The 15604-nt window shown below is 46.8% G+C and overlaps 1 protein-coding gene across 1 annotated transcript in view; it reads left to right on the top strand.

Moving 5' to 3' along the window:
- LOC106609682 (NUAK family SNF1-like kinase 1) overlaps nt 1-9403 on the top strand; it is a 29479-nt gene extending 20076 nt beyond the window's left edge. Inside the window, exons 6-7 of the mRNA XM_045722353.2 lie at nt 4146-4278; nt 4692-9403. Coding sequence (XP_045578309.2) covers nt 4146-4278; nt 4692-5815 — 1257 coding nt within the window. The 3' untranslated portion in view covers nt 5816-9403. The remainder of the gene's footprint in view (nt 1-4145; nt 4279-4691) is intronic.
- The last annotated feature ends 6201 nt before the right edge of the window (nt 9404-15604 follow it).

Below are 15604 nucleotides of genomic sequence, written 5' to 3'. Positions count from 1 at the left end.
AAGGGAAACACTGAAGGGAACCCCCATCCCAAAAAGTACTCTTGCTCCCTGGGCCTTCTGGGTTTGTCCTTAAGCTGACAAGTGAAGGTAGTTAACACCCGTTCCTGTCTTGGAGGAAGTTTACTCACACACACATTTCTCCCACACACACACACATTTCTCCCACACACACACTTCTCCCACCATGACACTTTCACACACACGCACGCCCGCCCGCCCGCACAAGCACACACACACACACACACACACACACACACACACACACACACACACACACACACACACACACACACACACACACACACACACCACACACACACACACACACACACATCCTGTCAGGCCCAACCAGCCAGGCTTCACAGCCACTTCCCCAACAGCCAGCCCAGGTCAGCTCACTCATCTGTTACCAAACATAGACCCAGAATGACTGTGACTCCAGGATTTCACTGAGTCCCATCATTTCATGAGACATTAGGAGCCGCCCCTCTCCCACCCTACAGTAAATATTACATAATGACCCCTACACCACCTGACCCTGTGTCACCCCTCCCCTACTCCCATCTCCTTTAGCTTCCTGACCCTGTGTCACCGCTCCCCTACTCCCATCTCCTTTAGCTTCTTGACCCTGTGTCACCCCTCCCCTACTCCCATCTCCTTTAGCTTCCTGACCCTGTGTCGCCGCTCCCCTACTCCCATCTCCTTTAGCTACCTGACCCTGTGTCACCCCTCCCCTACTCCCATCTCCTTTAGCTTCTTGACCCTGTGTCTCCCCTCCCCTACTCCCATCTCCTTTAGCTTCCTGACCCTGTGTCACCCCTCCCCTACTCCCATCTCCTTTAGCTTCCTGACCCTGTGTCACGCCTCCCCTACTCCCATCTCCTTTAGCTTCCTGACCCTGTGTCACCCCTCCCCTACTCCCATCTCCTTTAGCTTCCTGACCCTGTGTCTCCCCTCCCCTATTCCCATCTCCTTTAGCTTCCTGACCCTGTGCCCCCCCTTCCCCTACTCCCATCTCCTTTAGCTTCCTAACCCTGTGTCACCCCTCCCCTACTCCCATCTCCTTTAGCTTCCTGACCCTGTGTCACCCCTCTTCTACTCCCATCTCCTTTAGCTTCCTGACCCTGTGTCACCCCTCCCCTACTCCCATCTCCTTTAGCTTCCTGACCCTGTGTCACCCCTCCCCTACTCCCATCTCCTTTAGCTTCCTGACCCTGTGTCACCGCTCCCCTACTCCCATCTCCTTTAGCTTCCTGACCCTGTGTCTCCCCTCCCCTACTCCCATCTCCTTTAGCTTCCTGACCCTGTGTCACCCCTCCCCTACTCCCATCTCCTTTAGCTTCCTGACCCTGTGTCACCCCTCCCCTACTCCCATCTCCTTTAGCTTCCTGACCCTGTGTCACCCCTCCCCTACTCCCATCTCCTTTAGCTTCCTGACCCTGTGTCACCGCTCCCCTTCTCCCATCTCCTTTAGCTTCCTGACCCTGTGTCACCGCTCCCCTACTCCCATCTCCTTTAGCTTCCTGACCCTGTGTCACCCCTCCCCTACTCCCATCTCCTTTAGCTTCCTGACCCTGTGTCACCCCTCCCCTACTCCCATCTCCTTTAGCTTCCTGACCCTGTGTCACCCCTCCCCTACTCCCATCTCCTTTAGCTTCCTGACCCTGTGTCTCCCCTCCCCTACTCCCATCTCCTTTAGCTTCCTGACCCTGTGTCACCCCTCCCCTACTCCCATCTCCTTTAGCTTCCTGACCCTGTGTCACCCCTCCCCTACTCCCATCTCCTTTAGCTTCCTGACCCTGTGTCTCCCCTCCCCTACTCCCATCTCCTTTAGCTTCCTGACCCTGTGTCACCCCTCCCCTATTCCCATCTCCTTTAGCTTCCTGACCCTGTGTCACCGCTCCCCTACTCCCATCTCCTTTAGCTTCCTGACCCTGTGTCACCCCTCCCCTACTCCCATCTCCTTTAGCTTCCTGACCCTGTGTCACCCCTCCCCTACTCCCATCTCCTTTAGCTTCCTGACCCTGTGTCTCCCCTCCCCTACTCCCATCTCCTTTAGCTTCCTGACCCTGTGTCACCCCTCCCCTACTCCCATCTCCTTTAGCTTCCTGACCCTGTGTCTCCCCTCCCCTACTCCCATCTCCTTTAGCTTCCTGACCCTGTGTCACCCCTCCCCTACTCCCATCTCCTTTAGCTTCCTGACCCTGTGTCACCCCTCCCCTACTCCCATCTCCTTTAGCTTCCTGACCCTGTGTCACCCCTCCCCTATTCCCATCTCCTTTAGCTTCCTGACCCTGTGTCACCCCTCCCCTACTCCCATCTCCTTTAGCTTCCTGACCCTGTGTCACCCCTCCCCTACTCCCATCTCCTTTAGCTTCCTGACCCTGTGTCACCCCTCCCCTATTCCCATCTCCTTTAGCTTCCTGACCCTGTGTCACCCCTCCCCTACTCCCATCTCCTTTAGCTTCCTGACCCTGTGTCTCCCCTCCCCTACTCCCATCTCCTTTAGCTTCCTGACCCTGTGTCACCCCTCCCCTACTCCCATCTCCTTTAGCTTCCTGACCCTGTGTCACCGCTCCCCTACTCCCATCTCCTTTAGCTTCCTCCCCTACTCCCATCTCCTTTAGCTTCCTGACCCTGTGTCACCGCTCCCCTACTCCCATCTCCTTTAGCTTCTTGACCCTGTGTCACCCCTCCCCTACTCCCATCTCCTTTAGCTTCCTGACCCTGTGTCACCGCTCCCCTACTCCCATCTCCTTTAGCTTCCTGAGAAAAGCCCTTCCTCGGTTTGACACAGCCTGTCAAAGAGGCCGAGACCGACAGAGTCCCAGCCAACAATCACAGCTCTAGACACACACACACACACACACACACACACACACACACACACACACACACACACACACACACACACACACACACACACACACACACACACACACACACACACACACACACACACACACACACACACACACACACACACACACATTCTGAGGTTATGGAGTCAGGGGAGTAGACTTCCCATAGACTAATCATCCATTGTTTCCCAGCTAGCTGTGATTCCTGGAGATAATCTCAGCTAATCAGAGAATACAGCTTGTGTCCCAAATTAAACCATACTCTCTATGAGCCCTGGTCACTACATAGGGAATAGGCTGTCATTTGGGCCCGAAGCCTAAGGTTTATACCTCAGAGCCAAAGGCAACCTCATCAGAACAGAACCCAATCACTTAAGTCACAGACCTTGACATGGCTTTTACGACAGCAATCAGTGTGTAAAGAACGGAGTGTTTGGAGAAGATACAGCATCTTGTTATTGTTTCTGTTGAAACACATTAAAGGGCCATTATCTTAGCCAGCAGACGGGTGTGAAAACAGTAGGAAGTGAACCAATGACAAACCAACAGTAGTAAATCAGCAGCCTTGGGGAATGTGTGCTACTGAGGCCACCATACAAGAACGCTTTGGAGAAACTATGTGTTGTCTACCTATCACAAAGGTGTTGTATTGTAACTACCAGTGTGTTGTGATTCCAGGTAGACAGTATTGTAACTACCAGTGTGATGTGTTTCCAGGTAGACAGTAATGTTTCCAGGTAGACAGTATTGTAACTACCAGTGTGTTGTGATTCCAGGTAGACAGTATTGTAACTACCAGTGTGTTGTGTTTCCAGGTAGACAGTAATGTTTCCAGGTAGACAGTATTGTAACTACCAGTGTGTTGTGATTCCAGGTAGACAGTATTGTAACTACCAGTGTGTTGTGATTCCAGGTAGACAGTATTGTAACTACCAGTGTGTTGTGATTCCAGGTAGACAGTATTGTAACTACCAGTGTGTTGTGTTTCCAGGTAGACAGTATTGTAACTACCAGTGTGATGTGTTTCCAGGTAGACAGTAATGTTTCCAGGTAGACAGTATTGTAACTACCAGTGTGTTGTGTTTCCAGGTAGACAGTATTGTAACTACCAGTGTGTTGTGATTCCAGGTAGACAGTATTGTAACTACCAGTGTGTTGTGTTTCCAGGTAGACAGTATTGTAACTACCAGTGTGTTGTGTTTCCAGGTAGACAGTATTGTAACTACCAGTGTGTTGTGATTTCAGGTAGACAGTATTGTAACTACCAGTGTGTTGTGTTTCCAGGTAGACAGTTGGGCCCTTGGAGTGCTTCTCTACACCCTAGTCTATGGGACCATGCCCTTCGATGGGGAAGACCACAATAAACTAATCCGCCAAATCACCAATGGAGAGTACAGGGAACCTACACAGTCCTCAGGTACTAGTTTAACTATGTTGCTGTCCCCTCTTTCTTTCTCTCTCTGTAGCTGTCTCCTCTCTCTCTCTGTAGCTGTCTCCTCTCTCTCTCTGTAGCTTCCTCTCACTCTCTCTGTAGCTGTCTCCTCTCTCTCTCTGTAGCTGTCTCCTCTCTCTCTCTGTAGCTTCCTCTCACTCTCTCTGTAGCTGTCTCCTCTCTCTCTCTGTAGCTGTCTCCTCTCTCTCTCTGTAGCTGTCTCCTCTCTCTCTCTGTAGCTGTCTCCTCTCTCTCTCTCTGTAGCTGTCTCCTCTCTCTCTCTCTCTCTGTAGCTGTCTCTTCTCTCTCTGTTTGTCTCCTCTCTCTCTCTGTCTGTTAAATAATTCCATAGATTGCTGCTAAAGTCTCTGTCCTCCTGACCTTCCACTCTCTCCCAGATGCTCGTGGTCTGATCCGCTGGATGTTGATGGTTAACCCGGAGCGTCGAGCCACGGTGGAAGACATCGCCAACCACTGGTGGGTCAACTGGGGCTGGAAGACCACTGTGTGTGACTGTGACATCCAGAAGGACAACACTGGCTGCACCTCTTCTCCAACGCTAGCACGCTTTATCGACTGGCAGAACCGCACCACAGAGTCACCCAGGGTGGCGCCAGTCAAGCCTCCCCGCTTGGAACCCCCCGCCGTACCCCCCCACGCTGGTCGCCAACGCCTGAGGAAGTGCAGGAAGGAGAATGATAGCGGAGCGCTCCACCATCACACCGCGTGGGAAGACAAAGACAAACCAGGACTGAAGAGGCCCAAGGGGATCCTGAAGATGCATGTGTCTGAGCAGAGGTCCCACAGCCTGGGGGAGATCGAGCTGAGTCGCTCCCTGCACTTCCATGAGGGAAGGGAGCTGCCCTCCAGCCCCGAGAGGGATGAGGAGGAGGACGATGATCAGGATCGCCTGGGGGTCTCGCCGGCCAAGATGGTGCCCACCCTCCCCAAGAAGGGCATCCTGAAGAACAACCAGCAGCGGGAGTCTGGCTACTACTCCTCTCCAGAACGCAGTGAGTCCTCTGAACTGCTAGGGGGCAGCACCTCCATGGCCCCACCCGCCAGCTCACCAACAAAGAGGTCCATGGGGAGAAAGGGCATATTGAAGCGTAATGGGAAGTACGGCAACTCCACTTCCTTCCACAGTGGCTTGTCCAATATGGGCTACCATGGAGAGACTCAGGGGGACTCAGGCCTCTCTCGCAGCCAGAGTAGACCCTCCAGTATTGTCTGTGAGGAGATGGGTCTCTCCAGTGTTCCTCCCTTAATGGGAATGGATTGGTCTCCCTCGTCCCCGCAGCCCAACGTCAGGGCCTGTATGTCGGCTGAGGATCTACTCCAGCTGGCAGGCTTCAGACGGGGCCTCCAGACAGCTGCAGGGGGGCTCCATGGGGGGAAGGTGGGGACCCGAGGGACACCAGGGTCTCCTGGGGACGACGGCAGCTTCTCTCTGCTAGGGGACATGGACGATATGACCCAGGTCTACCAACACGCCCTGGACATCAGCAGCAAACTGACCTAGGGGAGGTGGAGTTAGGGGAGTTAGGACGATGGGAAGGGACATGGGAAGGACAGACACCCACACTTGAACCCTCATTTCTGTATTAGGACTGGCCACGTGTGTTGTGAACTAGGCGTTCCAGCCATCTTAACGTACTGAATCTACCCTCTCAGACACAGTGCTGCTGTCAATGTTTATATGTTTAATAGAGCTAAATAAGTATTGTATTATATGTCAGTCAGAGACACAAACCATGCTGTGGTGAAGCTCATGGAAAACCTCCATTAGGTTTCCTGAAGAATCTTTAGAAGAAGGACTGTTGTTTCTGAATCCATGGACTTATCTCATTGTAATGGACAGTTAGGACTACTGTTCATGTTATCTCATTGTAATGGACAGTTAGGACTACTGTTCATGTTATCTCATTGTAATGGACAGTTAGGACTACTGTCCATGTTATCTCATTGTAATGGACAGTTAGGACTACTGTCCATGTTATCTCAATGTAATGGACAGTTAGGACTACTGTTCATGTTATCTCAATGTAATGGACAGTTAGGACTACTGTTCATGTTATCTCAATGTAATGGACAGTTAGGACTACTGTTCATGTTATCTCAATGTAATGGACAGTTAGGACTACTGTTCATGTTATCTCATTGTAATGGACAGTTAGGACTACTGTTCATGTTATCTCATTGTAATGGACAGTTAGGACCGTGTGTTATCTATTTATATTGTTGAAACAGACATATATTGCCTGTGTGTTTTGGTCATTTCAAGACGTACTGTATGTAACCATCAAGGAATGGTACTGTATAATAGTAGTGCTTGATTGAATTGACATGAATGCCATACGTGATATTTGTCCTAATCCAGCATCACAGTGGGAAGGTTTAAGAGCAAACCGTGTGTATTGATATAAGTCTACTGTATGGGCCGTCCAAAGGAAGTGCCTTTATTAGTGCTATGTTATCATGTACTGTATTTCCTGAAGGTTTATGGAGGAACAGTTAGATAACCAACAAAACTCACCACATTAGACACTACTATAAGGAGACGATTCACAGAGCTGTGACCACGCACTCTCCTGAGTCTAAACAACCAGGACTTGTTCATGTTCGTAACCATTTGGTTTCGCAGTTGTTTTGGAAATGGGACTGAAAGACAGAACGACTGAAAGAACAAAAGAAGGGTGGATAGACTTGTAGTCAAAACTTAAGTAGAGTCACAGAGTTGTGGCTACAAGCTCTCCAGTCTACATGATTAGGTCATGTGTAGGTCGTATGATATTGAACTGTAGTTGTTTTAGAAAGAGAAATAGTGAAAAAAACAAGGGGTAGATAGACGTGAGTTAGTGGGAGGGATTAATGGGTTGGTTGTGGAGGTCTTGTTTGTGGAGGGAAGTTGGGTACTGGCCAAGGCTGTTACACCTCTTCCTCCCCAGACTGAAGACTCAGAGTGGAGCGAGAAAAGAGGGGGCTGAGAGAGAGAGAGAGAGAGAGAGAGAGAGAGAGAGAGAGAGAGAGAGAGAGAGAGAGAGAGAGTAGCTTAGTGTAGCTGGGAAAATAAAGGGCTAGAAGAGAGAGAGAAAGAAAGAGAGAGATAGTAGCTTAGTGTAGCTGGGAAAATAAAGGGGTAGAAGAGAGAGAGAAAGGTTGGGTGAAAAAAAGGTAAAATGGAAAGAATGTTTGGAAGGGTAAAAGGAATGTTATGTTTCAGCTTTAAGTTGGGAAGATATACAGTTCAACACATTGCAGCTGAAAGTCATTACAGTCACTGTAGCTGAAAGTCATTACAGTCACTGTAGCTGAAAGTCATTACAGTCACTGTAGCTGAAAGTCATTACAGTCACTGTAGCTGAAAGTCATTACAGTCACTGTAGCTGAAAGTCATTACAGTCATTGCAGCTGAAAGTCATTACAGTCACTGTAGCTGAAAGTCATTACAGTCACTGTAGCTGAAAGTCATTACAGTCACTGTAGCTGAAAGTCATTACAGTCACTGTAGCTGAAAGTCATTACAGTCATTGCAGCTGAAAGTCATTGCAGCTGAAAGTCATTACAGTCATTGCAGTCACTGTAGCTGTAAGTCATTGCAGCTGAAAGTCATTACAGTCACTGTAGCTGTAAGTCATTGCAGCTGAAAGTCATTACAGTCACTGTAGCTGGCACTACACAACCTTGATAGAACAGCAGTGAACAGCAGCTCACTGTGAGTGTTACATATGGATGGCCTTCTCTCTCTACAGCCTGTGTGCTGCTGGACCAGTTATATGTGCTCTATGAAGCGTGGCTTGGTGAGAGGGTGTGACCTTAAGTACCACTCTAGAACAGAAACAACCCAGGCAATATGTTTCAGTGTGTTTGGGTTTCTCAAACACCACACGGTTGTTTAAATGTCTGGGTTTGTGTCCCAAATGGTACCCTATTGGTTACTTTTGAACGCAGCTCTATGGGCCCTTTGTGAAAAGGAGTGCACTACATAGGGAATAGGTTGCCATTTGGGACACAGACCCAGACATTTAAACAACCGAGTGGTGTCCGAGAAACCCAAACACACTGAAACATATTAGTGTTGAGAAATCAATGGAGCCCCACTGTGGAAATGTCACATATGCCAACGGATAGCTCATCAAAATAAATCAAAATCAGCCAATGAATGCTTCTGAAAGGTCAGGGGTCTTTATGGCTCAGGGCCCAGGGTGTTACCATAACAACCCACAGTCTTGTTAAGTATTGTTTAGCCTTTTTGTATTGTATGGACTGAAAGTGTATTTTTTAACTGGATTTTACAGTGCTGAAAAATGATACTATGTTAGTATTTTTGAAAGGATTTGTTTTTTATCATGCTTCTGTTTTTGATTTTTCCAAAATATAGAAACATTGAATGGTTTTATTTTATGGGCAGAGGATGTGTACCAGGTCTGCTTTAATAACTGGAAGGGGTCCTGCCTCCTATGAAAACAGGGTTAGCGGTATGTGTGTGTGTATAAGGGACTGAAGAGGTTAAAGTTCAACAACAGTAAGGAACAGATCGTAAACACACAAGTGATTCTCTGGGAGTCGTAAGATTGAAAACACGCACACATGCACGCACGCACGCACGCAGGCACACACACACACACACACACACACACACAGCTACGTAGACTGTAATGGAAAAGAAAGGGGTGCCATCAAGTCTCAACAGGTCTAAGAGCCCCCAAGCTGCCCTCTGCCTAACTAGACAAAACAGATGTTAGCCTACATCTGTTTGTTAAAATATGTCATATAACTATAGGAAAACTTGACTAGATATTATCTTATGATAAAGTATTATAATGTTATTTAAGCTTTATTTTGCTGCTGTCTATTGATAGTGAAGTTATTACTGTACTGTAGTTACTATCTTGTTATAGATGGTTCAACCTGGATCATGCTTTTGTTTGTTACCATCACAGATGTGCTGTTCTGGTTTTTATAAAAACTGTTTCAGATTGTGTAATAGCATTGTTCTCTACTGCGTATTGCAGTGGAAATCATGTTTGTAGTCAGGAGAGTGAGGAAACCACAGATTCTCACAATATCTTCTTTCTGCATCATCTCAAATAAACAGCTCCATTTAAAAGTGAAGTCTCTTGTCTTCTCTGGTGTGTGTTCTTGCGTGCGTCTATTAAAGTCTTCCCATGCTGACTCTAGTAAAAGTCTCCCTCAGCAAAGGAAAATAAGTACTCCATGTCCCTTGTTCTCCATGTTCCTACATCTACACACCCACCATGTTCCTCTTACACTACCTAGTTGTCAAAACAACTTTATTATAGCTGCTAGCTTTGTTTTCTCTGATAGCCAGCAGGAAGAAGACATTTCACAGACCAGGCCAGTCCATATTTCGCACTGAGTAATGGCATTCTTTTGCTCCAACAATTTTTCCAAAGGTTGTTGAGAAGACAAAGCAGAAGGAGGGGTATTTAACACAGGTATTTAACACAGGAGGGGCTAGGTGTAGACTACAGTATGTAATTTAACACAGGAGGGAATAGGTGTAGACTACAGTATGTAATTTAACACAGGAGGGGATAGGTGTAGACTACAGTATGTAATTTAACACAGGAGGGAATAGGTGTAGACTACAGTATGTAATTTAACACAGGAGGGGCTAGGTGTAGACTACAGTATGTAATTTAACACAGGAGGGATAGGTGTAGACTACAGTATGTAATTTAACACAGGAGGGGCTAGGTGTAGACTACAGTATGTAATTTAACACAGGAGGGAATAGGTGTAGACTACAGTATGTAATTTAACACAGGAGGGGATAGGTGTAGACTACAGTATGTAATTTAACACAGGAGGGGATAGGTGTAGACTACAGTATGTAATTTAACACAGGAGGGAATAGGTGTAGACTACAGTATGTAATTTAACACAGGGGGGGATAGGTGTAGACTACAGTATGTAATTTAACACAGGAGGGGATAGGTGTAGACTACAGTATGTAATTTAACACAGGGGGGATAGGTGTAGACTACAGTATGTAATTTAAAACAGGGGGATAGGTGTAGACTACAGTATGTAATTTAACACAGGAGGGGATAGGTGTAGACTACAGTATGTAATTTAACACAGGAGGGGATAGGTGTAGACTACAGTATGTAATTTAACACAGGGGGGATAGGTGTAGACTACAGTATGTAATTTAACACAGGGGGGATAGGTGTAGACTACAGTATGTAATTTAAAACAGGGGGATAGGTGTAGACTACAGTATGTAATTTAACACAGGGGGATAGGTGTAGACTACAGTATGTAATTTAAAACAGGGGGATAGGTGTAGACTACAGTATGTAATTTAACACAGGAGGGAATAGGTGTAGGTTACAGTATGTAATTTAACACAGGGGGGATAGGTGTAGACTACAGTATGTAATTTAACACAGGCGAGAATAGGTGTAGACTACAATATGTAATTTAACACAGGGGGGATAGGTGTAGACTACAGTATGTAATTTAACACAGGGGGGATAGGTGTAGACTACAGTATGTAATTTAACACAGGAGGGGATAGGTGTAGACTACAGTATGTAATTTAACACATGGGGATAGGTGTAGTCTACAGTATGTAATTTAACACAGAAGGGATAGGTGTAGACTACAGTATGTAAATTAACACAGGAGGGGATAGGTGTAGACTACAGTATGTAATTTAACACAGGAGGGGATAGGTGTAGACTACAGTATGTAATTTAACACAGGGGGGATAGGTGTAGACTACAGTATGTAATTTAACACAGGAGGGGATAGGTGTAGACTACAGTATGTAATTTAACACGGGGGGATAGGTGTAGACTACAGTATGTAATTTAACACAGGAGGGGATAGGTGTAGACTACAGTATGTAATTTAACACAGGAGGGGATAGGTGTAGACTACAGTATGTCATTTAACACAGGGGAGATAGGTGTAGACTACAGTATGTAATTTAACACAGGAGGGGATAGGTGTAGACTACAGTATGTAATTTAACACAGGGGGATATGTGTAGACTACAGTATGTAATTTAACACAGAAGGGGATAGGTGTAGACTACAGTATGTAATTTAACACAGGGGGATAGGTGTAGACTACAGTATGTAATTTAACACAGGAGAGAATAGGTGTAGACTACAATATGTAATTTAACACAGGGGGGATAGGTGTAGACTACAGTATGTAATTTAACACAGGGGGGATAGGTGTAGACTACAGTATGTAATTTAACACAGGAGGGGATAGGTGTAGACTACAGTATGTAATTTAACACATGGGGATAGGTGTAGTCTACAGTATGTAATTTAACACAGAAGGGATAGGTGTAGACTACAGTATGTAAATTAACACAGGAGGGGATAGGTGTAGACTACAGTATGTAATTTAACACAGGAGGGGATAGGTGTAGACTACAGTATGTAATTTAACACAGGGGGGATAGGTGTAGACTACAGTATGTAATTTAACACAGGAGGGGATAGGTGTAGACTACAGTATGTCATTTAACACAAGAGGGGATAGGTGTAGACTACAGTATGTAATTTAACACAGGAGGGGATAGGTGTAGACTACAGTATGTAATTTAACACGGGGGGATAGGTGTAGACTACAGTATGTAATTTAACACAGGAGGGGATAGGTGTAGACTACAGTATGTAATTTAACACAGGAGGGGATAGGTGTAGACTACAGTATGTCATTTAACACAGGGGAGATAGGTGTAGACTACAGTATGTAATTTAACACAGGAGGGGATAGGTGTAGACTACAGTATGTAATTTAACACAGGGGGATATGTGTAGACTACAGTATGTAATTTAACACAGAAGGGGATAGGTGTAGACTACAGTATGTAATTTAACACAGGGGGATAGGTGTAGACTACAGTATGTAATTTAACACAGGAGGGGATAGGTGTAGACTACAGTATGTAATTTAACACAGGAGGGGATAGGTGTAGACTACAGTATGTAATTTAACACAGAAGGGATAGGTGTAGACTACAGTATGTAATTAAACACAGGGGGATAGGTGTAGACTACAGTATGTAATTTAACACAGGAGGGGATAGGTGTAGACTACAGTATGTAATTTAACACAGGGGGGATAGGTGTAGACTACAGTATGTAATTTAACACAGGAGGGGATAGGTGTAGACTACAGTATGTAATTTAACACAGGGGGATAGGTGTAGACTACCGTATGTAATTTAACACAGGGGGGATAGGTGTAGACTACAGTATGTAATGTAACACAGGGGGGATAGGTGTAGACTACAGTATGTAATTTAACACAGGGGGGATAGGTGTAGACTACAGCATGTAATGTAACACAGGGGGATAGGTGTAGACTACAGTATGTAATTTAACACAGGGGGATAGGTGTAGACTACCGTATGTAATTTAACACAGGGGGGATAGGTGTAGGCTACAGTATGTAATTTAACACACGGGGATAGGTGTAGACTACAGTATGTAATTTAACACAGGGGGATAGGTGTAGACTACAGTATGTCATTTAACACAGGGGGGATAGGTGTAGACTACAGTATGTAATTTAACACAGAAGGGGATAGGTGTAGACTACAGTATGTAATTTAACACGGGAGGGGATAGGTGTAGACTACAGTATGCAATTTAACACAGGAGGGGATAGGTGTAGACTACAGTATGTAATTTAACACAGGGGGGATAGGTGTAGACTACAGTATGTAATTTAACACAGGGGGGATAGGTGTAGACTACAGTATGTAATTTAACACAGGGGGGATAGGTGTAGACTACAGTATGTAATGTAACACAGGGGGATAGGTGTAGACTACAGTATGTAATTTAACACAGGGGGGATAGGTGTAGACTACAGTATGTAATTTAACACAGGGGGATAGGTGTAGGCTACAGTACGTAACAGGAGAAGAGAGAGAATGGACATGTTCTGTTATCAGGACTTAGTGAACTACAATACAAGACAGAGGGGCGTCCCAAAAATGCACCCTATTCTCTCTATATATATATTTTATTTGTTTTATTTAACCAGGCAAGTTTATAAGAACAGATTCTTATTTACAATGAGGGCCTACACCGGCCAAACCCGGACAACGCTGGGCCAATTGCGAGCTGCCCTATGGGACTCCCAACCATGGCCAGTTGTGATACGGCCTGGCATTGAACCAGGGTGACGCCTCTAGCACTGAGATGCAGTGCCTTAGACCGCTGCGCCACTCGGGAGCCGCTTGGGAGCACTACTTTGGACCAGTTTTGACCAGAGCTCTGTAGTGCACTACATCGGGAATAGAGTGTCATTTGGGATGCAAATTAAGACAGAGTGGGAACTTGTATAAACTCTAGTGGACTAGTGTTTTCCCCTGGAGTGAACACCAACAGAGGAGTGAAAAGGGCCAAGTCTGAAGGTAGTCACTCATGCTCCTGTCTGGAGAAACAGACACTGTAGGCTAGCAGGACATGCTCCTGTCTGGAGAAACAGTCACTGTAGGCTAGCAGGACATGCTCCCGTCTCGAGAAACAGGTACTGTAGGCTAGCAGGACATGCTCCTGTCTGGAGAAACAGTCACTGTAGGCTAGCAGGACATGCTCCCGTCTAGAGAAACAGGTACTGTAGGCTAGCAGGACATGCTCCTGTCTGGAGAAACAGTCACTGTAGGCTAGCAGGACATGCTCCTGTCTGGAGAAACAGTCACTGTAGGCTAGCAGGACATGCTCCTGTCTGGAGAAACAGACACTGTAGGCTAGCAGGACATGCTCCTGTCTGGAGAAACAGTCACTGTAGGCTAGCAGGACATGCTCCTGTCTGGAGAAACAGACACTGTAGGCTAGCAGGACATGCTCCCGTCTAGAGAAACAGACACTGTAGGCTAGCAGGACATGCTCCTGTCTGGAGAAACAGACACTGTAGGCTAGCAGGACATGCTCCCGTCTGGCGAAACAGACACTGTAGGCTAGCAGGACATGCTCCCGTCTAGAGAAACAATCACTGTAGGCTAGCAGGACATGCTCCTGTCTAGAGAAACAGACACTGTAGGCTAGCAGGACATGCTCCCGTCTAGAGAAATAATCACTGTAGGCTAGCAGGACATGCTCCCGTCTGGAGAATAAGGCACTGTAGGCTAGCAGGACATGCTCCCGTCTGGAGAAACAGTCACTGTAGGCTAGCAGGACATGCTCCCGTCTGGAGAAACAGACACTGTAGGCTAGCAGGAAATGCTCCTGTCTGGAGAAACAGACACTGTAGGCTAGCAGGACATGCTCCCGTCTGGAGAAACAGTCACTGTAGGCTAGCAGGACATGCTCCCGTCTAGAGAAACAATCACTGTAGGCTAGCAGGACATGCTCCTGTCTAGAGAAACAGGTACTGTAGGCTAGCAGGACATGCTCCCGTCTGGAGAAACAGGCACTGTAGGCTAGCAGGACATGCTCCCGTCTGGAGAAACAGACACTGTAGGCTAGCAGGACATGCTCCTGTCTAGAGAAACAATCACTGTAGGCTAGCAGGACATGCTCCCGTCTGGAGAAACAGTCACTGTAGGCTAGCAGGACATGCTCCTGTCTAGAGATACAGGCACTGTAGGCTAGCAGGACATGCTCCTGTCTAGAGAAACAATCACTGTAGGCTAGCAGGACATGCTCCTGTCTAGAGAAACAATCACTCTAGGCTAGCAGGACATGCTCCTGTCTAGAGATACAGGTACTGTAGGCTAGCAGGACATGCTCCCGTCTGGAGAAACAGGTACTGTAGGCTAGCAGGACATGCTCCTGTCTAGAGATACAGGCACTGTAGGCTAGCAGGACATGCTCCTGTCTAGAGAAACAATCACTGTAGGCTAGCAGGACATGCTCCTGTCTAGAGATACAGGCACTGTAGGCTAGCAGGACATGCTCCTGTCTAGAGAAACAGATACTGTAGGCTAGCAGGACATGCTCCCTTCTGGAGAAACAGGCACTGTAGGCTAGCAGGACATGCTCCTGTCTGGAGAAACAGTCACTGTAGGCTAGCAGGACATGCTCCTGTCTAGAGAAACAGGTACTGTAGGCTAGCAGGACATGCTCCTGTCTAGAGAAACAGGTACTGTAGGCTAGCAGGACATGCTCCTGTCTAGAGAAACAGATACTGTTAGCTAGCAGGACATGCTCCTGTCTAGAGAAACAGGCACTGTGGGCTAGCAGGACATTCCACATGCAGGGCTGGGTCTGGTGGGTCTGAGGTTGAAAACAGAGAAAGTAAAATAATCACAGGAACACACACACACACCAGGAACCCAAGCAGGCCCAGGGCCAGTAGTAACAGT

The sequence above is a fragment of the Salmo salar genome, chromosome 07, assembly GCF_965601325.2.
Source record: "Salmo salar chromosome 07, fSalSal1, whole genome shotgun sequence".
NCBI classification, from domain to species: domain Eukaryota; kingdom Metazoa; phylum Chordata; class Actinopteri; order Salmoniformes; family Salmonidae; genus Salmo; species Salmo salar.
This window is presented reverse-complemented; position numbering and strand designations above follow the sequence as displayed.